Here is a 24,508-nt window from a genome sequence, read left to right as displayed (position 1 = left end):
TGGCCATTTGGGTGATCACACCCAGTTTTATAGCACATAAAGTGCGCGTAATGCGTACCGTATCGACTTAAAATCTGAATTGACTGGCTTTGGTCGTATTTAGAGCAATCATTTTTGATATTGCGGAATTAATGTTAATTTACATGATTGGCGTCTGTACATTTGATTTTCGTGTACCTACAGAAATGGCTGTGGGTGTCCTGGACACTATTTAAAAAATATAATTGTAACATTTAATATTGGGTTTTAATATTCGATTGGTAGTAAAATATTTAAAAACAGAATACCAATATTAAGAAGGTGTAAACCTTGATATAAAATTGTTTCTGTTGCTGGCAGATATTTTAAAATGTTATACATGTTATTATCTAATATTAAAAATATCCAAATACTAATAGTTCTTAATTAATATGAGGTTTAAAACTGAAAATCTATACAAGTTGTAAAACAATAAAAACATAATTATATTGTTTTATACTTACTTGAGTTGTGAATATAGATAATCGGTTCATAATCTAACTGCACCCTCGATTTCTCCTTAGAGGCGACATAAGTTGTCGCCCGATACTAAACATGTCCAAAGCTGATTTGTCGTGTCACTAAGCTGCAGCATACACTACACTGACACTACCCAGTAACCGACAGTTAGCCAAAATACCAGGCGTAGTAGGATTACGCCTAATAATTTAATAGGCCTCTTCCGTCTAAGAATAAACATGTCAAGCTGAAGTTTAAATACGAAATAACAAACTTAATTAACCCGATGAGAGTCCTCAATTCAACGCTTTATGTGGTTGACTTTGAGTTGAACACTTTTAATTTAAACGGCAAAGTTATGTTTGCTTATAATATTATATTAGCCTCCGGAACCAAATCTGACAGCGAAGCGGCATACCTGGTATCGTGGATACATATTAGAGGGATTTACGATTAATATAATTTACGTTTATACACTTTTTATAATACAAACACGACGGTTACGTACAAATGATTTAATTTGTAATTCCTTTGTGGTTTTTAATTGAGTGGCATGATACCTGTCTGATGGGGGCCACCAGCATCTATTAGGTACGTTAGGTTCTGATGTTTTAGCTTTATTTTTCAGGTCCGTAGTGCTACAACTTAGGGTGGAATCACATCTATCAGCATCGAGCCGCATTTTATATATGAGAAATCGCTCGTTAGTATGAAGATGCGTACGCATCGAAAAACTGAAAGCATGCGTACGCATCTTCATACTAACGAGCAATTTCTCATATATAAAATGCGGCTCGATGCTGATAGATGTGATTCCACCCTTAAGTAACCACGTCGCCGTACTAGCTGTATAGAAAAGTGGATACTTATGTTTGGGCACCGACTGGTAGATACATACCTAAATATGGTAGGAACCTATGCTTGTATTCCTTGCATGGGTATGCGGAATATCGAGGAATACAAGGCCAAAAATACAAATGCCAAGGGAGGAGCACTAACTATTGTACCCACAATAGTTAGTGCTCCTCCCTTGGGGAAAAACGGTAAAAAGGGTAAAAACGCGACCCTATTACTAAAGGGCCCTTACGCACTTGCGGTTGGCCGCTTAGGCGGTTCATTTGAGCGGCCAGCCGCCTGACAACCGCGTTAAGCGGCTGGACCGCTCGGCATCTTGGGTCCATTAACAAAATGGACGCCGTTGAGGTAGCTTGTGTTATATATTTGTACTACCTAAAACAACGAAAGAAAAATAAAAAAAGATACTGGATTCATCCTTTACTAGACTAGAAACACGCAACGAATTTGGCCAGTTCGCAAGCTGCTTTCAAGAATTGTTATTTGCTTGCTTTACTATAAAAAATTATATACGTTTTTTATTTTTTATTATTAATAAATTACATGCTAAATAATATTGTAGTGGGCGAATACGTCGGCTACAAACTCATCGGCGGCTCGCCGCACCCTGAACCGCCAGTGCGAATAGACAAGTTGGCGGCCAGCCGCGGAGCGGGCCGCAGCTCTTCATTCAACCGCCGCGGTTGAAATTTTGTGGCGGTTAAGTGCGTACGATCACAGGCGGTTGCATATTAGGGCCCTTACGCACTTGCGGTTGGCCGCCTAGGCGGTTCGTTTGAGCGGCCAGCCGCCTGACGCGGTTGATATAGCGGCTGGCCGCTATGGCGGCCACCCGCGATGGAACCGCGATGCTACCGCGTTAAGCGGCTGGACCGCTCGGCATTTTGGGTCCATTAACAAAATGGACGCCGTTGAGGTAGCATGTGTTATATATGTGTACTACCTAAAAAAACTAAAGAAACATAAAAAAAGATACTGGATTGATCCTTTACTAGAAACACGCAACGAATTTGGCCAGTTCGCAAGCTGTTTTCAAGAAATGAAGAAGCACGAAGATAAATTTATTATCTCTATATCTAAATTATTCTATATCTACATGCTAAATAATATTGTAGTGGACGGATACGACGGCTACAAACTCATCGGCGGCTCTCCGCACCCTGAACCGGCAGTGCGTATAGGCAAGTTGGCGGCCAGCCGCGAAGCGGGCCGCAGCTCTTCATTCAACCGCCGCGGTTGAAATTTTGTGGCGGTTAAGTGCGTACGATCACAAGCGGTTGCATATTAAATTGGAAAAGCGGCTGGCCGCGCGGCCAGCCGCCCCCGCGGTTAACCGCTAGTGCGTATTAAATTGGAAAAGCGGCTGGCCGCGCGGCCAGCCCCCCCGCGGTTAACCGCTAGTGCGTAAGGGCCCTAAGACTCCGCTGTCCGCCTGTCCGTCCGTCTGTCTGTATCTCATGAACCGTGATAGCTAGGCAGTTGAAATTTTCACAGATTATGTATTTCTGTTGCCACTATAACAACAAACACTAAAAACAGAATAAAATAAATATTTAAGTGGGGCTCCCATACAACAAACGTGATTTTTTTGCCGTTTTTTGCGTAATGGAATGGTACGGAACCCTTTGTGCGCGAGTCCGACTCGCACTTGGCCGGTTTGTTTTAAGAATCCGATTTATTGGAAAATTACACGTTCAGAAATTAATCTCACCTTCTGTTTTACTTACCAGTAAACATCTCGTGAAAACGTCTCCACTTTAATTAGACAAATTTAATTGCTACCAAAGCCAGACGAATATAATCGTAGTTTTAACGATCCGGTAGCGAAGATAAAATTATATGCCAAATACTATTTAATATCTATATAATTTACTATTAAAATATACTTTGCTGTGACATTTACGATCCATAGTCTATGGCAGTAAAAACTGAGCCCGGGCTAATGATTATTACTATACAATGTTGTTTTTACGAGATAATCATGGGTTTAGTAGCTATAAATTAATATCGCTAAAATATTATAATTGTTGTCACTTTCTGTAACAGGGTGCCCTTAAAGTTGAATGGGTAATTAAAAGGTTATGTTTTATTAGATAATTAGTTGGTGGTTTGATGGGCTAACCAGTTGCTTCGAAATGGATAATTTAGCTTTTAGATGCGCCAAAAACACAATCTGTTTTGTTACACAAAAAGCTTGACCCCATTTAAGAGGCCGTGTACGATTTTAGTCGCAATAATGTAAAACTGATAGATTTTGACGAAGAAATTCTACACTTTTTGCTACCTAATAGAAATAACAAGTACTGGTTTCTATTAGCACGTCTTTTTATCTTGTACTTTTTCAGATAATTTTTTTGAAAACGGACTCACTAAATTAGTAATGATTTTTTTTCTGATGGACGTTTAGGTAAACGCCTGTAAAACACAGATTTTAAAGCTCTTATTTGTAAATTTCGTAAAGTTTGGACTAAAAATGGTAATTTTGTATAACACATATCCTGTACTTGTACTTTATCAGACTACATTTTTGATATTATGACTTTGAAGTAAGTAGTGTAAATGAAAGTTAGACGAAATCAATTTTCTCCAGAAATTACTTCAAAACAAGTGACAATTAGAGCGGTGGTGGCCGAGTGGATATGACGTCCGACTTTCAATCCGGAGGTCGCGGGTTCAAATCCTGGCTCGTACCAATGAGTTTTTCGGAACTTATGTACGAAATATCATTTGATATTTACCACTAGCTTTTCGGTGAAGGAAAACATCGTGAGGAAACCTGCATACATCTGCGAAGAAATTCAAAGGTGTATGTGAAGTCCCCAATCCGCATTGGGCTAGCGTGGGGACTATAGCCCAAGCCCTCTCGCGCATGAGAGGAGGCCTGTGCCCAGCAGTGGGACGTGTATAGGCTGAAATGATGATGATGATGAAGTGACAATTTCTTTGAAACTCGACTTAATTTCAACGTAATTTTGATACTTAAACAATTGACAACATTTCCTGAAACTGTTCTTATCCATCATTTAGTATAATTTACTACCATAATTTTTTGAAGAATTTTTAAAAACTGCCCCTTCTCGTCATGTATTACCGGTGACGCACGCTCGCGACCTCATTATTAAAAGCCAAGATGGGAAGACGTGCTAATAGAAACCAATACTTGCTATTTAGATATTACGTAACAAAAGGTGTACAATTTCAACGACCAAATCCATCAATTTCATATTTCTGCTCTAAAATCGTACACGGCCTCTTAGGCACGAGAAAATTAATAGATTGAAATAAGGTATGTTGGGGTAATACCGGACGGATTTGGGACTAATTGGGAGACCTCGCGAAATATATTTTTTTCTCGAGCTCAGTACGTGTCAGCTTCTAGAAATATGGTGCAAATCGTTAAATAATAACCGAAGTTTAAGCCTGAATATTGGCAACCTTCAATGTTTAACGGTTTCAGTTTTATACGAGTGTAAAGATGAGACATATTTTTATTCGAGGGTAACGATGAATTTGTCATCCCGGGAGAACATCGGATGGCGAAAAAAAACCGGTTCTAATGCTCAGATAACAAAGGTATCTAAAACAGTATATCCGATGTTTAACCTCCTCCAACGTATATGAATTTCAGCCACGAATAGCTGGAAACTTAAAAGTTCTCATCAAATGTTTAAAACTTTGCATTTTTGCATCCGATCTTGACCCATATACGAAAATTTGGTAAATCTGTGGCTCTCAAAGTGTGATATGTCAATAGAAACAATTTCCTAAGTAATACATTCATACATACATAGCTACGTACACTGCTAATATCTCTTCCTTTTGAATTACCGTCCTCGAATAAAAATAAAGGAACGAAATAATTACGATAAAAACAGAGTTCTTGCAGTCATAAAAAAACAAAGTTTGACAATCACTGCTGAATTTTAAATGGGTAAAGGTCGGATTGTTGCTATCCGATCTTTACCTGCAAGGGTAAAGATCGGAAATCGGTCTACAGCAGTCCTAGGTCTGTTTTGATTGGATTAATTTAAAGATAAACCTTCAAAACGAAATTGGACATCAACTGAATCACAAAAACAACCACAGTTTTATCACAATACTCGACATAAATTACAGGGCGAAGATCGGATGGCCAGAAAAATGACCAAAATTACCTTGCTCCCTTTAAAGGCGCGTAGAACATATCCGATATCACTGAGCGGCGGAGGGACACTGGTGTCCGAAGCGCAATGAAATAGCGTCTTGCACATTGTTGTCAAAATTAAGAAATAAAGCCTACTTTGGCGGAAATGAATTTCCTACGTTCTTCCCCCGCATCCGATATTACCCCAACATACCTTACTTGAAATTCCTGATAAATTTTCAATTAGTATTATAAGAAACTGTAACACTTTAAACTCTCGCGTTTTGTACACATATTTAATTACACAAACGGGTCTACCGCGATATAATTTCATTGTTTTTACCTTTAATTCCGACGTTTCAGCTGAGTTGCACCAGCTGTGGTCACGGAAAGACTGACGTCCCAACAAATGTCAACAGAGATATTAATAAAACACCACTAAACTACCCGAAATTAGTTTATAAAAATGTTTGGGGTAGACAAAGAACTTGCAGCTACCCGTTAAAGTTTAATGTTTATTGTCCACGGCACGACACGCAACACTCACAGTATCCGTACACTGGTCCGAAGATATATCCGCTGGTTTCAACATTTGAATCACTGGTCCCCAAGTAGACGATAATTTGTACCCGTCCTCTCGGTTGAAATTTTTAGGGTGTTTTTTAATTTCAATCGCCTCTCTCACGATCCGCGGATAATAGTGTCGCTCGTTGGAGAGGACTTTGGGTTTATGTAGCTCAATCCAGTGATTCGTTCCTGTTGTCAGCCAGTGCTCAGCTATTGCGGATTTGTTTACATGGCAAACAAACAATTATGTTTTCATTGTAAACAATGAAATTATATCGCGGTAGACCCGTTTGTGTAATTATAAGAAACTGTTTGTTTTTAATAAAAAAATAAAATAAATGGCATAGGAAGAACCACTTCCTCTCATATGCCACTGATAAGAATTCATTAGGTATATTTTACTAACTTGAAGGCATTGTTTTTAATACATGGAATTTAAAAGTATGATTTAATGGATAAAAAGTTATGTTTGTATCAAAGACGTAGAACTTGTTAATGTATAAAAACGAAACTAAGTTATTGTACGAATTTAATTTTTCACAACCAGCAGAAAAATCCAACCCACATACCGTTAAGATTGACACCAGACACTTCGAAATAAACATATTATGTCAGAATACACCCCTCGCCAAGGTGTAAGAAAATTGGCCGATGGCATGTAGAACGTATCTTGGCCGGTGGTCCGGCCCACACTCGAGGTACGGCGGCATTTACCATTTTGTTTTGTGGCCACATAATTAACAGCCGCCCAGTGAGATCTCTGTTAGACACGCTCGCTTGTAATAACCCCCGCGATGATATTTTTATTAATGTCAAAATAAAGGCGGGTCGAGTCACACCGAAGCGTAATAGTAGTGCCGCGATATGTTAACGGCTAACGCGTTCGCTGTCAATAAAGTGCGGGATTTTTTTTAAATGTAATCTTTGTTAGCGAAAAAATCACATACATATAATATACAGTTAGCATAACTATTAGCTTAGCACCCATGCATACATATTTCTTATGTAATAACGCGAGGTATCCCGGCATATTGCCACGGCTTATGGGAGCCTGGGGTCCGCTTGACAACTAATCTCAATAATTGACGTAGGCACTAGTTTTTACGAAAGCGACTGCCATCTGACCTTCCAACCCAGAGGGGAAACTAGGCCTTATTGAGAATAGTCCGGTTTCCTCACGATGTTTTCCTTCACCGAAAAGCAACTGAAAAAAAAAACAAATGATATATCGTAAATAAGTTCCCAAAAACTCATTGGTACCTACGAGCCGGGGTTCCCACGACCTCCGGATTGAAAGTCGCACGCTTCCATGCATACATATTTGTGTACATAAAACAATGTCCATAAAACCTAATATCACATATGAATGAAACAGAATCCAATTATTCAATTATTTTTAGTCTATTGAGCTTGCCAAGTGTTTCAGCTTTCAATACAGAGGTGATAGGTCAAAAGTCTCTTGCATAAAAATAATGTCTACACCGGCGCCGCGCGATTCTTGGAATTTGGTTAAGTTGGCGGAACAAATCCCGAACGCCTTGAATTGAACTAACAATGAGTCAAACTTCATAGAATTTATATACGAGTCGTATAGACCGCATATATTTCTGTCATCGTATTCTAAATGTATCGTATCTATTAAATTATAATTATTTACTTTCAATATTCTTTGTTGTATATTTGGATAAAAAGATAAAGTAATTCATTACTTATCTTATTAATCAACGCTTAGGTAGGGACCTAAACGGTGTGACACGCGACCTCAAGCCTCGAGATCGAGACGACCCTCAGCGGGACTATAAAAGATCTCGCGTCGACCCACACAAGAAATTAGGTCCCACATTAGAGAGCCAAGGTGATAATTACGTTACAAAAAATCGATACGATGAGTTAATATTTTGTTTCCCGATGACTGTTCGATATCGATTTAAATATAATTGCTATTAATTTTTTCGAGCCACAGTTACGTCAGCTAGACGAATAATAGACGGTTTTTGTGTCGATGTCAATATACTAATTATTTTATTCAGTGAGATCACGAGTTTAAACTTGTATCCATTTAGACAGCTTTGGTATTCTATTGTCACGGTTTTTATAAAGATTTCGACAAAATACTGCCTTTGCTCATCATTTCTAGGCAGGGACCGTTACCGGTATTCTGACTACAGGTTATTATTGAGGTATAACCGGTGTAATTTGAATTTGGGTATTTATATCACTTAAGCTCCGAATAGAGGTATTCGAATACCGGTATTCAATAGTGTTATCGGTTTAGCCAATTGACAGCAAATACCACTATTTGATAGTTTACTCCTAAAGCTATTACCGGTAATAAGTAAGTGCCAATACCGGTTGTAGTAGTACCACGATTCGTTCCTTCGCTACTCGTCAAGGACGTTGTCCGGCCCGCTTGTAAAGTTGTAAATACTTAAGATCCGGATCTTAGAATGCCCGTTTTCAAGTTGGCTGGTAAAATTAGCTGTTAGGTGATGATTTTGAATGATAAATATTTAATAGCGTTCATTTGATTCATTTAATTGTTTTTTTTTTGTTGATTTAATTGTATTTTATTACGTATGTAGTTTATAATCTCAAATATATGAGCGCCGATTACACGTGCGCGCCGCCGCCATAAGGAGTCCGCGCGCCGCCGCCGCCGCCGGTAGATTAAAATGCGCGCCGAATATTTTTTATAAGACAGTATTATGCAGCGTTAAAATATGTAATAGGTTATAGTCCGATAAGAAATAGTTGAAATAGGCGCCACTTCCTACGTAACTCTCACATTTTTGACGTAAAATACTTACTTAAACATGGCAATAATTACGTACTCACGGAAATTTTTTGGTCATATAATTTAATTTCTACTATTTTATGTCGCACCAACACCATACTAACTATTTATTATGTGGCAGTACGATTTACATAAAAATGTGTTGTATGTACCATGTACCTATGGGTAAAACACATTTACAAAGTATAATGTCCAGTGTTTTAACCGTTGTCGATTACAGGGCACTAGTGCCAAGTATGCGAAGAGTAAAATTATCACGTTTTCTGGTAGTTTTTATGAATATGAATATGAATTAAACAGAGGGATTTTAGGTGTTTCAAAACCATTTAAAAAGTCATTACTTGTCGTATTGCAACGTAATGAACCAAATAGATAAAAAAATATTATTACGGTTTTTTTTCCTGTGCGTTCATCAAGACATCAAGAGACAGACCCGATTTCATTTGAGAAATTTCTTACGAAAATATTGATAAAATTGCATGCATTGTTGTATACCATTGCTCAGATGTTGCTGCATCCTACGATACCCCGCTAAGTTTGATTTAATGTTAATAAAATGACGCCAATTACTGGTAAAATTTTACCACCTACGAGCTATAAAGCTTTTGGAAAAATATAAAAATAATAGGTTTTACTTTAGTTCATAACATAAGTTGGCATTATCAGTAAGTGTATTTGTAATTAAAAATGCAATTATTCTATATTTATTAAAAAAAAACATGAATTTGACAAAAAAAACCTTATGCATATAAAGTACTGTATACTAACTAGGCAACGTCCAAAATACTAGACGTCTTTTCATTATGCGGCGTATCTTTTTATTTACACCGACTGGCAACATCAAACATATTTGACATGCCTATGTTTTTTTCGAAACTATTATAAATAGATTTTTTTCATGATTTTTCTACAATAAACAACCACATAATAAGATAATAACACCAAAAAAATGATACTTAACACAGTTTTTTGAGTTTTTTTTCCCTTGTCGATTTAAGGGTTAAGCATGGCTTTTCATTATACGTCTTAATATTGAAAAGTTGAAAAATTCCACGCCGCCGCCGTGGATTTTTTTCTGGCGCGCCGCCACCCAATTTTTTTCGACCGGCGCGCACGTCTAGCGCCGCCCAATAGGCATTTAGCCGGCGGCGGTTCGCCGGTCAAAATTGGTTGGCGGTGGCGGCGAATCGGCGGCGTAGCCTTGAAAACTTGGTTTATGCGAAGAGAATTCAAACCTTAATTCATTTAATTTCATTTAATTTATTGAATTATGGTAGGAAAAAAGTTTTTCATGGCATTAACTGTAGATAAGCAGCATAATGAACATCTCTTTATATTGTGAGGTTACTGTTAATTGAATCTATCACTAATTCACTAGGTACACTTTATAAAACAAAGTCCCCCGCCGCGTCTGTCTGTAACTATATGAATGTATGTTCACGATGAACTCAAATCAAAACCTACTCAACTGATTTTCATGCGGATTTCAGCTATCAATAGAAAGATTTTTGAGGAAGCTTTAGTTTAGGTGTACAATTTGTTAAGGTTTTGTGTAATCCGTGCGAAGTCAGTGCGGGTAGCTATAGTCAAATATAATAGTTATTATATGTACGTATCGCCAGGAGAGGTGAATGATTACACACACTGCTCGCACAGACCACCTACTAATCGCAAAAATAGTATGAATGAATCAATGAGTGAATGTGACTTAAATGTACGATATTAAAAGCCTATAAAAACCCCTTCAAGAAACTTTTTTGCAGTTGATATCAACTTGATATTGGTACGAAATACAGAACCCTAAAAAGAATATTAATTTCAAAAATGTCTCAAAAATTGTATTGAACAACTATTTACAACTAATATTGCTCAAAGGTTAACTGGAAGAGATCCCTTAAAGGCATAAATTCGCCTTTATACTAATGACGAATGTTATTTTTCCTGTTTTGTTTTGATTTTTGTACAATAAAGTGTTTTACTACTACTACTACTATATTAAAGCAGAAGGAGTTGAAAATAAAGTTCCAGTTAATCCTTGTTTAATATTCGCTGAAAGTTGTTGAGCATTAGACTTTTCTGAGTGAGCACTCTATGTATTTTTTTCTTTATGTGGTTAAATGCACGTAATGATTATTTTTAGATATAATTTTAATTTATATTTTTGTTCGGTAAATAAAACAAAAATATGATATGAAAAGTTTTCTTGATTTCTATTTAAAGTTAATTGTTTTTATATAAAGTACCATCTCTTAAAATATCGGTACCTAATTTGTTAGCACGTTATATAAAAGCAATAAATTCCCGATCAAACTAATCTGCATAGCATTTGCAACGACAACGTGCGTAAATATCATCGTTAATATCAAAGTTCTATGAAAATATGACGTTTATATTATAATAACACTCCCTCACTTTGTTCTGTTCAAATCGGTGCAAAGTTAGCTTAGACAGACTCTAGTATCTAACAAGGTCACGCCGATGCCACACCGATAGCGCAGAATTTTGGCGGTGGCGGCGGCGCGAAAATTTTGGCGGCGCGGCGCTCATATTTCATATGGAAATGTTTTCTGGGATTAATTATTTTCATTAATTCATTCATTAACCTCGTGCCTTGAAACGGTCGCAACGCTGAATTTTACAGATTTCGAACCACTTGCTACGCTCGTGGTTAAATCATGAAATCTTTCGCTTGTACAGCGATCAATATAAGCATGAGCAAAAAGAATAGATAGTAAGTTACATATGTCTTTGGCATGAGGACTTAACAACAACTTTAACCTCTTGTCGCAAAGTTTTTGGTTACTCTTTGATCAAGTGCAATGAATACCGGTATTAAATATGAAAACCATTACCGGTATACTGAATACCTGTTATTATTGAGGTATTAATGAATACCGGTATTTCATTATGTCAATTAGTGTACAAATAGCGATAAAGACAAAAACGGAATGACAGCAATACCTCTAATGCGAATATAGGTATAACATTTTAACCGGTATTCGTTTGACAGTTTTTATACAGGTATTTAATAAAACCGGTTATACGGTCCCTGTTTCTAGGTACTTAATAACTTTACATTAACACGTTACCTGCTAATAATTAAGTAACTAATAAAGTTTAATCATAAGAATGTCTTATTAAACATAATATACAAATTAAAACTAAATCAAACCTATCTTAATCTATGGGGTCTAGATTATAGCTATAAATATCGTCGCTATACTTACTCAACCTCATATCTGCAACAATCATTTGATGGAAATGTCGCTTTTCTTTCATTCGGAATACGGGTGTTTTTGTCATCAAATGAGTGTTGCAGATACGAGGTTGAGTAAGTATAGCGGCGATATCTCCTATTCCGCTGGCACTTGGTAGTATGCCCACAAGGCTGGCCGCGTTTCTTGTAACTTTAAAAAAAAAACAATAAAGCATATGAGAGATGTATGGCTATTATTGCTTCACATAGTTTGCTGTAGCCCGACAACGGTTCAAAAACCCCGGACGTTTCAGTCAGTTTCTTGGGACACCATAGCAAATTATTTTGTACATCAAAAATAAGATATTTTCTAGAAAGAGCTCTGACACAAATGGTGTCCGAGATTCCCTATACGATTATTAAAACGCACCTGGGCGCTCTTTAATTCAGGACAAATCCGGGAAAATCCAAACGCATGACACACATGATTTTCTGCGTTTAGCAATTTCTCAAATGAACTTTTTATCACTACACCTTATAAAACAAAGTACCCCGCCGCGTCTGTCTGTTTGTGTGTTTGTTTGTTTGTTCGCGATAAACTCAAAAACTACTGAACGGATTTTCATGCGGTTTTCACCTATCAATAGAGTGATTCTTGAGTTTAGGTGTATAATTTGTTATCTCAGTATGTGTATTTTAGATTTGTTCCGTTAATGATTAAATGATCAAAGCATTAAAAACTCGATTTGTCTTCAACATGACAATTTCTAAATTCATGTTAACCTCACGTTTTCTTTGGGACACTGTACATCTCTTGTTAGAAGCTAATTCTCCAAATTGCATTATTAAAAAACCTTTACTAAAATACCTAACAATTACAACGGCGTACAATTAGAATTATTGAATTCCATTAGCATTGAATCCTATAGATTCCCTCTAACTCCATCGAGTCTCCGTGTGCGGTTAACTAACAGTTAATTTGTTCGTCGGTTTAGTCGCGGTCATCTTAAACCTATTATCGTTAGTCACCGACTTAATCGCCTTTCAGATTACTGTGAATCACTTACCCACGTTTCGAATTGATTGTGTTTTTTGTGTGCGCGTGCCAAAATAGACGTTGTTTAAAGGTGATGTATTTATTAGACGATATTTTGAGTGAAGTGTAAAAATATGGGTGCACACATCTTACTCAAAAACATGTCACGTAGCTTTTAGGTCGGCGAGTTGAGAAATATGGGACATATTTTTGAGTAAGTTGTATGCATATTTTTACACTTGGCTATACCTGTGCGTTAACTACTCTACTGGTGGTAATGAAACAACATATTTTTTACAATAGATAGTTTGACACATGTATAATATATGTATTTATCCATGTTTAATACTAAACAAATAGGTGAAGTTATTAGCATAAAAAGGGCGTACCTCGCCATCATCATCAAACTTCACAGTTTGGCGAGTTTTATGTAATTTATAAAATGTATTTTAGTTTATCATGAATAAAAGATACAAGATTTAACCCTTTGACCGCCGTTGGCATGTATACAAGACAACGATAGAACGATCCACTGGCGCCGCGCTGTCTTGTATACAAGACACAAATTCAATCGCTCGGTAAATGTGGAAAAAATATCAATTGTATTTTTTTTACACTCATGTTAACGTTTTAGGTCTTTGTTTTAAAAAAAATTGCATTTACAGCAGCTATATTAATCCGTTCTTTTATAATAAGGCTATGAAATTTAATTGCTCCAGATTTCAACGTTTTCATGTTCCTCGTCGCCGTTGTCTTGTATACAAGACAGCCAGGGATGGGAATGTTAATTCGATATGAGAATATTCAAAATAAATATCAAATCGCAAATCTGGTTCTATTTAAGCACTTAAACACTTGTTAAATGCCAATTGGTGGTAACCAGTCACTAGAATACGTAAAACGAGAGAGAGACAGGCATAACTATACCTGAAGTTCAGGGAGCTTCTCAGCTGTTGATAATAGAGTCAGACACGGGTCCAAAATGCATGCACACGTTTTTGCTACAATATACCGAAGCGAGCATATATCACACCATATCTTAATAGTAAGCGTATCTTGAACATGAATAATAGAAGAAACCTACACCTCGCATTTACGTTGCGTAAACTCATAGACTTTGAAAAACCCTCATATCTGTACGATAAACTAAACTGGATACAGGATACACGCAAGAAACCACTTAGAAGCCATAGATTAAACTCCTTGCTAATCCCTAAACATAAAACTAAATCGTTCAAGGGGGGGTTCAAATATGCAACAACAAAAATATGGAATGACTTGCCACCACCCTTAAGAAGTCATATGCCCTTGATAAAATTTAAAAAACTTGTAAAATTACACCTTCTCGAGTTACAAAAACAGAACCTTCCCCTGTCTTAGTAGGTTTCGTGTGTACAAAATATAGATAAATAATAATAAATAATAATATACTTTTATATTCATATTATAACAAACCTAACTTAAGACGAAAAATAAATAAAGAGAATAATAATATATATTCATATAAAAATAAAGTACTGGATATCTATGTATATGTATAGCATACACACAAGCACTCCTGTAACAGTCACACCTTTTAGGTACACACACACATACACACACACACACACACACGCACGCACACACACACACAGTCGCGCCAAACGCCTTCCGACCAGAGGGATCAGGCTGAAAATCAGGGCTGGATAATACCACCAAACTAGCAAAACCTGAGACTGGTGCCCATTGCCTATGTACCAAAAGAAAGGCTGTCCTGCACTTGTAAAACTTGTTAGTATTAATAATTGTCTATTATAAGCTATAATGTACTTATACTGTAAGATTTCGTTTTTTTGGCAATAAACATTTTTTTATTTTTATTTATTTTATTTATTATTACAAGTAAATCTGTCCTTGTGATTTATTTGCGAAACAAAAAATTCATTTTGAGATGATAGTGTAGTGGGGAGTTATACCCTGCAGTGACCGCTTCGCACAAGAATGGTACAGGCGGACGCTAGGACTAGTCAGTGTCGCCTAACTATGAGAATGTTATATACATATTTGAAATTGACGAAAAATTGACATGGTATGTAAGGGATGTAATACGGGAACTGAGAAACTCATCTAAGGAACATGTCGAATGTGAAACATGCATTCCCGAGCATTTCCGATCCCCACCCTTTTCTAATATTATTGTTCTTCACTCATTGACAATTCAATTAACCCACGTGTAATTTTCCCCAATGCAGTTCCGGTACTTGCATTTTTACTATCGACACACGATGCGCGGCTCTAACGTTACGCTTATAAAGTTTACGTACCGACAAGCGCTTACGCCGTTGACCTAGAGACTATTATTACTTAATCCGCGCAGAAACAGTGCTTGTCGGTCTGCACTGCGGGCAGTGCATGCGCGCCGTTGTCTTGTATAAAAGACTTCTCGTACAGCCTAGTGCGGTGATATTACGTCATGAATCGATATTGTTTAGTGGTTGTTTTTAATGATAAAGACCTTTATTTTTAACATGGTCGTGTGTAAAAAAAAATGTAAATTTTTGGCATTTTCGAAATAAATTAAAGTTGGTTAAAGAACAAAGCCAAATTGAGAACTTTTTTACCATAAATTGTAAATATCGATATCACTATTTGCAATCCCTAAACTTTTTATTAGTTGTTTACTTAAAATTTGCTCTGGCGTGTGAGTGAGCGTCAATGCGGACTCGGTCCGGCGGCCAAAAGTTAATAAAAAAATACCGTCACATCAAAATGTGCCGATTGTCGATACAAACATCACTTACCTACAAGAGTTTTAAAATAAAGATGTAGAGTTAAAAAATCCGAGACAATTTTACAACAATAACGTAAATAACAATCGCATTTGTGAATATCACAGATTCCCTTTTTGAAAACCGCATGAAAATCGGTCGAATCATTTTGGAGATACAGGCAAACATGGGAACTTTCATTAGTGAACACATAAATACACACAAAAAGCCGTCTCACACTTTATTCCATCGAGGGTAGAGTAGTAATAGTTATTTTAATTTTAACTCTATTCCATCTCAAAATATCTTAAATTATTTAGCTTGATATGTATCAATAAAAATAAAAGCCTCTACTCATCCTTTTCTATAGATGTAATTAATATGATCTTGTGAAATCTCACAGCAGTGGGTTCAAAATTCGTTGAATGGTCTCAACTCTTGGGCAAGCAATTATAGCTTCCTTTTAAAAATATAATTTTCATTTAAATAAGGACATAAATTCTAACAAAACTACGCACCATCCTAAAGGTCACAGCTTTAAACAGTCATAAAATAATAAAACGGAGCAGTCTTAATTATATTCCATCGAGATAATTATACGTTTAGCGTCAATTTGTTACTAGTTCTGGCTACCGATGCTGATTGCTGCCATCATTGTTTAGTCTGACTTAGACGACAGGGGGCGTGATGTAAACAAAGGAACCAAACTGGTTTACTTTCCCGACCTATGGCAATAAACAGAGATGTGTCGAGAGATGACCTCTTCAAACGTATAGTTGACGCATTAGTAAATATATCTAAGTATCAAGGATAACTTGCCTTGGATTAGATTTACTGAAACAATATACAATGAGACCTTAAGATTGTCTATGATATTCGCATTTATATTGGCATGATTCGGTTGTAGTTACATAAGTAAGTACTTTCTAAACCCCTTAACAAAAATGTCACTTGACTTTTCCTTCGTTTAATCGCGTGATAACAGCTCTAATAAATTACATCTTCTTCGGCTCAATATTTCATTACTGTCTTCAGTTCTATCGTGCACTAAATTAATTGAAACCGGAACCCCTAATCGAACCACTAAAGTGTTATAGATAGCGCCTTAAACTATCGAAAGTCGTGGGCAATCGGGCGCGCCCTGCAGGGCCTACATTAGTCCGCCGTATTTCACGAACGGCCCGCCGAGGTGAGAACATAATAAGCGGTTCGTTCGGGGCCATTTTTAATATTCCAGCTTCATTACGACGTATTACAGACGTCTTGGGTGGCGAATTCTATCGCGAACGCTCTTAATACCAGGTTATTAGGGCCGGCCGGGCCGGGGAGGCGGGCCGAAACGCCGATTTATTTGAATTTTTGCCCGACTCAATTTGGAAAATTGTTCAGCCGGCGGCTTTGGCGGAATTAAGACGTCATCGTGATTGCACTGCGGCGTTTAATTATGTAAATGTTATGAGATAGCTGCGCTGGGTGGCGCTCCGTCGCCATTGTGCGAGCGACGTGGTCACGTACGATACAGATTTATGATTTTCATGCGTCCGACGTGGGCTTACAATTTAATGTAGCCCGGAGCAATGCTGCAATGTGGCCGGCCAGTGCACCCAAGGTCATTTTCTGATGATACGAGGTCAGGTGGAGGAGAAATCGGTCATATTGGTGATTAATTCAAAACCGTTCTTAATTAAATAGTATATAAAGTAAAATAAATCAATATAATTGCATGTTTCCCCTTGAACTTAGTATTGTGTTCAAATCACAAATCCGGAGAGACAAATTATTATGAAATTACAATAGCTTTATCAAAATACTAAGTGAAAAAATTAATTATATTTATATTACCACCCTTATTTATTGCCCACTGTGCTTAACGCCCCCAAAGAATTGAACTCGGTTACTCGGCAAAACTAATATTACGAGTATAAGTCCAATCTCGAGCGGTCTACTAGGGTCTACTATAAAGTGACTAGAATAGAAACCACCCAAAAAGTTCCCCCATTCATATTCTGACTCCCTCATCATCAGTACAGCTCAATGGTACCAAACTATTGGGTTGTCATTTGTGTTTTAAAATAGTTGCAAGTAAATCGATATGACTATTAGAAGATGGTTGTAATTGTAAGATTTTATTACTTTGCTAGTTACAAATGAAGTTAATACAAGTATGTAAAGAAAATCATAAATTATCTGGTTATTTATTATTTAAGCAGATACCTACGCGTGAGCTTTTGCCTGCGCATGAGCGAGTAAAGTTACTTCAAGGGGTTTTCTAGCATTGCATGCACCTGAAGGTATCTATAAGGTATCCATGAGGTATGAAAATAGTTACTGTATACTGTAGTGTACAGTTAGTGTCTAATAGGTTATTTGTTTCAGATCTTGTCATCCCACATGGAGGTACGGTGCAAATGCCACGGCCTGTCCGGCAGTTGCCAGCTGCGGACCTGCTGGCGGGCCACGCCTGACTTCAGAGTCGTGGCTTCCACTATCAAACGACAATATAGGAAGGTACCTACATCAAAGTTTTATTTTGGGGATGATCATAATGCTGTGTATCTGCAATCCTGATCCATGATTAGTAAACGTTTTAGACATTTGGAAATAGTATCGCCAATAGCTTCGGATATGTTTGACATACACCCTTCAATCGTAACTCACACGCCAAGATCATGGCTGCAAGCGAGGCAATATAAACCTTATTCGAAGGCATGAAGGTTACATCTTAGACAGCTAACGCCATGCCACAACTCTTATAAGCGTTCTTGTTGATATGGGCACGACTATTCACAGCGTTCTTGGCATTTAATTCATTACAAGGTGTTTAATTACATTCAATTAATTGCAACGGTTAATTAATTAGGAAAGGTTCGAATATACGTAGTGTAGTAAAGGGATAGAGTTACAAATAAATACATTCTGGAGCCTGGATTCAGACTTAACAACTTGTTACAGTTTTGATATTATTTTGCACGCCAATCACCAACACGATCGTCAAAGTTGTATCAAACTCAATTCAAAACCGTAAAATGTTGTTAAAATCTGGTTCGGCGTCCTTACTCTACCAGTAAATTAACCTCTTGACTGTCGGAACGCGGATCCACGTTAACGTATTGAACTCTAATTATTAATTAATTAAAATTCAATACCTACTGCGCGGATCCACGTTCCGGCATTCGAGAGGTTAGATCATTTAATTAACCTTCTTCTCTTCTTCTTCCAGGCTCTAATAGTAGCCCAAGAAGAGCTGAACAACGGGTTTTCCGTACTACGTGGACGGCCCAGGGGCAGAAGGCGGAGCCGAGCGCGGCCAGCGCCTAAAACTAGTCTTCTGTTCTTTGAAAAGTGAGTTCATACAATTTCGGAATTTGTTTACCTACATGTTTATTTACTTTTGCTGAATCGGCGGTAAGGAATCGCACCGTCAGATTATAGGTAAGTAAAGTAGGTTTTGGTTCCCTAAAATTGCAGTTAGGTAGGTACTTGTTTAAAAGCCTCTAATGACCCGATTAGCATACAGGTTGGTCATGTGTCAGAGCTATAGTTGCTATTGTTTTTAATGATATAGGAGGCAAACACGCAGACGAATCGCCTGATGGTAAGCGATTACTGATGCCCATGGACACCCGCAACACCAGAGGGGTTGTATACGCACTTTTCTTAAAGGTTTATATATCAGTCCGGAAATTGGAACATTCTTATTTCATTACTACTCCTAATAAAGTTATACTACAACTGAACGTAGGTAGAAACAGGCTTTTTCACTTGTTTTAAAACTCCCTTTGACTTACGTTATTACGTTATACGTTACTTTAAGCTCTTTAAGGTCTTCACAAGCCCTTGCTTCTATTGTTTACGCAAACAACGTTCTAAAAACTATCGACAACTATAATGGGAACAAAGCGTTGATTTTAAATTACAAATATTGAAACGGTTAAACAATTTCACTGACCTGAAACCTTCTCAGATCCCCAAGCTTCTGCGAAGTGGATCCCAAGACGGACTCAGCCGGCACCTCAGGCCGCGTCTGCCGGATCGGGCGGACCTCCCGCTCCGGCTCCTGCGACCTGCTCTGCTGCGGTCGAGGCCACGCCCTCATCAGGAAGTCCAGCATCAAGCCCTGCAACTGCACGTTCCATTGGTGCTGTCGGGTGGACTGTCAGAGGTGCAGGGACGATAAGTGGGTGGCTGTATGCAAGTGACTTGTGAAGTGACTGTTCTTGGGTTATGCCGAAAGTAGGGATACGCAGCGTCTACCACAAGTTGGAGTTGGAGTGGCGATCTGCTGAAGGGAATACGATGACGTTAAGGGGGGAAAGAGACCGGATATTGTGACGATCATTCTTTAGAAGAGGGAATCCGTGTATGATGGGTTCAGTTAGCAGTACTTATGTGGGGGATTTAAGAAGTATTTATTTACACAATCTCCTATTATTCCGATAAGAGACCTGTGTTTCCGTATTTATGTATTTGAGTCCGATTAGACCTAATTCTGTTTACATTTTTTTCTACAGAAATCAGGGTAAGGAGAAAACCCTTATCCCTAGCTTAAACACACGTACCGAGTACAGTGGCGAGAGAGTGCCCTCAGCCGAGTACCGGGTACTCGGCCGAGGGCACTCTGTCGCCAGTCTCGCCACTGTACTCGGTACGTATGGTCAAGGCCTTACATCTACATAAGGCCTTGATCACACGTACCATTATTTTTGTTAGCTAAATTATTTTTGTTTTAAAACTTAAAACAAAAAATGTTTTTAGAAAGACTGCAGTCAGGTAAAAATAATGACCTGAACAAGTTCTACAGGCATCTTTAAATATACAGTTTACTTTGATTATAAATAGTATTGAAAGGAATAATGAATTTACTTATCTTGATTGTTTAAGATGTTTTTTGTGTATCTGTAAATGTATTTGTAAATAATAGAAATGAATTGAAGTATGTAGCCACTAAATAAAAACCTACATCTAGGATGCATTTAGGCAGGTATTCGATTAAACACATTCCTTTAAACGTGTATAAGTACATTCCATTTACAAAATCGAAATAACGAAACTATGTAATATGAAGAATGTATAATAGCTTTAATTATTATTAATTTACAAAATTTGTAAGCAGTAGCCTACAACTCATTGTCATTTCGTTATATTCTAGTAACTGACAATATATGTTACTTCCATACATTTAATTCTACTTAGCTCGCAAAATTTAAGACAAAACAAAAATCACTTGTTTACGGGAAAATCGATAGTTAAGGTTATTATTGATATAGGAACTACCTACCTATCATTAAATTTTGGCACCTAGAATCTGATGTCTGGTTACTACTAATGCTGACATATCTATATACTTAATTGTGTATCCTTATTGTGATTATAAACATTCCTACAAATAATTATTGTACCTTTGTGATGCAAAAGTATTTTATACAAATTGTCATTTTACTGGTTCATTGTCAGTTCTGTTTGACATATACCTTAATTTGTATCCGCCCAATATCACGTGTTGTATATATTATGTATAATTATTTATTATTGATAAAAACAACTACCTACCTATCACCTAAACTAAATAAAAGGTATTAAAATGTTTTACTTCATACATTCCAACAAACCGAAGCAGGTAATAACAATCAGTATTAATTACTAAAACTAAGGACTACTTATATATAAGAATATTTAGGCGCTCTCATTTTCTAAACGTATTTTTGGGCCACCCTACATTTCCTACTACCGAGTAAGATGCTATTTCCACCCTCAATGTTTTGCAGTTTGTACTTATTTCTATAGTGTTTCAGAATCTTTCATATTTTGTAATATTTCTAGAAAACGTATGTTTGCTCGACTTGGCGGGGGCACTGCCGTGCTCCCAGATATAGGAAATAAAATGTGATTGGGATCTGTATTAACTTAGAATCGATCGAAATGGAAATATGTATTTTCAATTAGCAAATTGTTAGAAACATTGCCACACTTTGGATAAATTTTAGATAAATGTAATATTTGTAAATAAAACATTCCAGTAACATTATCAGTGTCGTATTTAAGTATTAACGTAAATATTTATTTGTAGTTTTAAGGTCACATTTGTACCGGTTCTTTTTATAATTTTATTAAAATTAATAAAGAATTTACTAAGTATTTTCTACCCTGTACTTACCTACTTTTTAATTAAGTAGTCTTTATATCAACACTCGTCGAAGTGATATGACATTCCAAAGTCAGCTAAAAGTATAATATAACTATTTTTAATGTTTGTGTGTTTAAGAAATATTCATTTCATGATTAGGAAGATCCTATCTGCAAGCAGCTACTTTATTATATCTCTTGAACGAATGTCTACTTACGATAATCTTAAAATATCGATGTATACTTAAGGTAGCTACAAAGCCCCGCTTCCTATTGTATCATATCAGATCTCCCAAGCTGCTTCGCAAAGATTTCAATGAGCCCTTGCAATTATGTCATTATTTCTGGTTAATTTGGCTCCTCGACTGAAGAGCTTTTGTGCTCTGACGCGCCGCCGAAACTGTAATACCCAGGGCGAATCGATGCCGCTATTGATATTGAGAATGTAAATAAAAACAACGTTTTCATGCTAGCTAACCCCGGCATGTAGTTCGATGAATGAAGGTGCGCTGTTTACGGAATCAATTGAAACAGTTAAATTAGCAAAAAACGGAGTTTGTATATAAGTGGGTGGGTAGGTAGGTGGTGGGTGGGTGGTGGGGTAGGGTTGTATATAATTGAAAAGAATTATCGGAATAACATTGGCGGTTAATGCAAACAAAACAACTGAACTAAGAAATAAGAAAAATCTATAATCCTTTGTTAATCTTTTTTTAATGAGTTAATCAACTTAGAGAAATACAAACTGCACAATTAATAAATAGAATCAGGCGTTACTTTGTGGAGTTACACATTAATTAAAAAATACTTTACTACTCCACGAAATAAAAATTGCACAAACATAAAAATCCAGGATTAGCAAAGTAATATTTTTGTTTTAATGCAATATGTACAATAAATAATAATGAATGGAAGTGACCGGAAGAACTAGGATTTTAGAGTAAAAAAGGCGCACCTTCCCCAGTCAAACGTATTTTAAAATCTCTTCACGGCAAGTCGAGTGCCGTTACCCCCGTCAATGGGCCGAGTGAGTCGTGAAACATTGTTTGTCCAGAATTCAAAGTACTTGGCCGTCACTTCAAGTGAAGACTCTTCAGAGTGTATCAACAGTGAAACTGTGATACACTTAACGGTAGCAAGTTCCTGGCATTTGAAAAACAAGTTTTTTTATTGAAATGTACGGCGCGGCGCTTATGCTCAAATGCCCTTATTTCCAATATAAGGAGCAAACGAAAAAATGGTCATGAATGCTTATCTACTACAGTTGGGTATGTTTTATTATTATCATATTCTTCGCAAAAAAATGTACCATTAAATATATTCTGAATTTGGAATGGGTGTTAACCAAGTACCTATATATATACTTAGGTAGTCACAGTTGGTCACAGTACAATGTTTTTTCGATTTTTGTTTCGTAGGTATGTAATTACATTAATTATACTCAAATTAATCTAAAAAACCGTAGAGTCTACGTTGCACGTTTACTTCCCATTATTTGATAAAATTTCGACTAAATCAGAATTTAGTATTCCGATAATGCCAAGGTCAGTTTAAAGATCTCAATGAACTCAAGATTTTTAACTACCATTTTTCTACAGCGCTCTTTATCTCTGATCTGTCAAGTTTCGCAGTCGGGACAGAACACGTCAGTTTGGACACAACAATGAAAAGCTTGCAGTAGTCGGATTCTGGCAATAGAATGGAGTGTTTTATCTCTTTGTTATTGTGTCTACATGTTCTACTATTTAGCATTACCTCCGCTCCATCGGTAGCTGTTGGCTTGATGGATTGTGTTTCGAACAATGAATGTAAGTTGGAAGCTTTTGAATAATCTAGTTGATACGTTTGACTGATTGTAGGGATGTTTACAAAAACAACTCACTGCTTGACTTGTCAGTCTAATTAGTTATGGTATTTTAATAAACGCACGGGTCAAAACTGACAGCTATTTTTGATAATTTTACAACAGATGGGTAATTTCCTGTCGCGTTCGATCATAACAGCAGAATTAAAAGAAAAACTGCTTTAGGATTTGATCTGATGGCCCAGACAAAATTATTCAAGTGCATTGAGTGAAATAAAATCTCTCTAAAAGCGATCGCTAAGGTAATTCATTACCTACCTCTAACTACTTAGTCCTGTATTTGCAGGTAACCTAATTATTACTGATCAATAACGACGACATACTATAAAATTAACCAAATGATACAAAGTTACTTAGTCTCTAGGTATCCTTGTATCCTCATTTCTGCTTAGTCATACCTCTTAGAACTTTAATTCGGACCTTGACCGGGCCGCCTTAGATACAACCAACTGTAATTAAAACCCTACTCGTCCCCAATCACCAAGTTATCCAGCGCGCGCAAGGTCGGAAGGCATTATGACCTAATACTGTTACGAGGGATTAGAACTAAGTCCGAAGCCCGGGCACTTGGCGGGGCTCCGACGACGTTGCCACTAGGGGTTTAGAAGCCAACAACGGCGGAGGTAAGTCAGTGCAATAGCATCTATAAAATAAAAGTGCAATCAATATAATAAGAAATTAAGTAAGTTCGTAAACCAGTGTTGTGTCTTCAGATTACTTCCATTA

General features: G+C 37.0%; 1 protein-coding gene across 1 annotated transcript in view; it reads left to right on the top strand.

Annotated features, from left to right (window-relative positions):
• The window catches only part of LOC134790959 (protein Wnt-10a), a 50,867-nt gene extending 30,818 nt beyond the window's left edge, over nt 1–20,049 (top strand). The window contains exons 4-6 of the mRNA XM_063761983.1: nt 18,172–18,303; nt 19,016–19,137; nt 19,760–20,049. Coding sequence (XP_063618053.1) covers nt 18,172–18,303; nt 19,016–19,137; nt 19,760–19,994 — 489 coding nt within the window. The 3' untranslated portion in view covers nt 19,995–20,049. The remainder of the gene's footprint in view (nt 1–18,171; nt 18,304–19,015; nt 19,138–19,759) is intronic.
• The last annotated feature ends 4,459 nt before the right edge of the window (nt 20,050–24,508 follow it).

Source organism: Cydia splendana, chromosome 5 (genome assembly GCF_910591565.1).
Source record: "Cydia splendana chromosome 5, ilCydSple1.2, whole genome shotgun sequence".
NCBI classification, from domain to species: domain Eukaryota; kingdom Metazoa; phylum Arthropoda; class Insecta; order Lepidoptera; family Tortricidae; genus Cydia; species Cydia splendana.
This window is presented reverse-complemented; position numbering and strand designations above follow the sequence as displayed.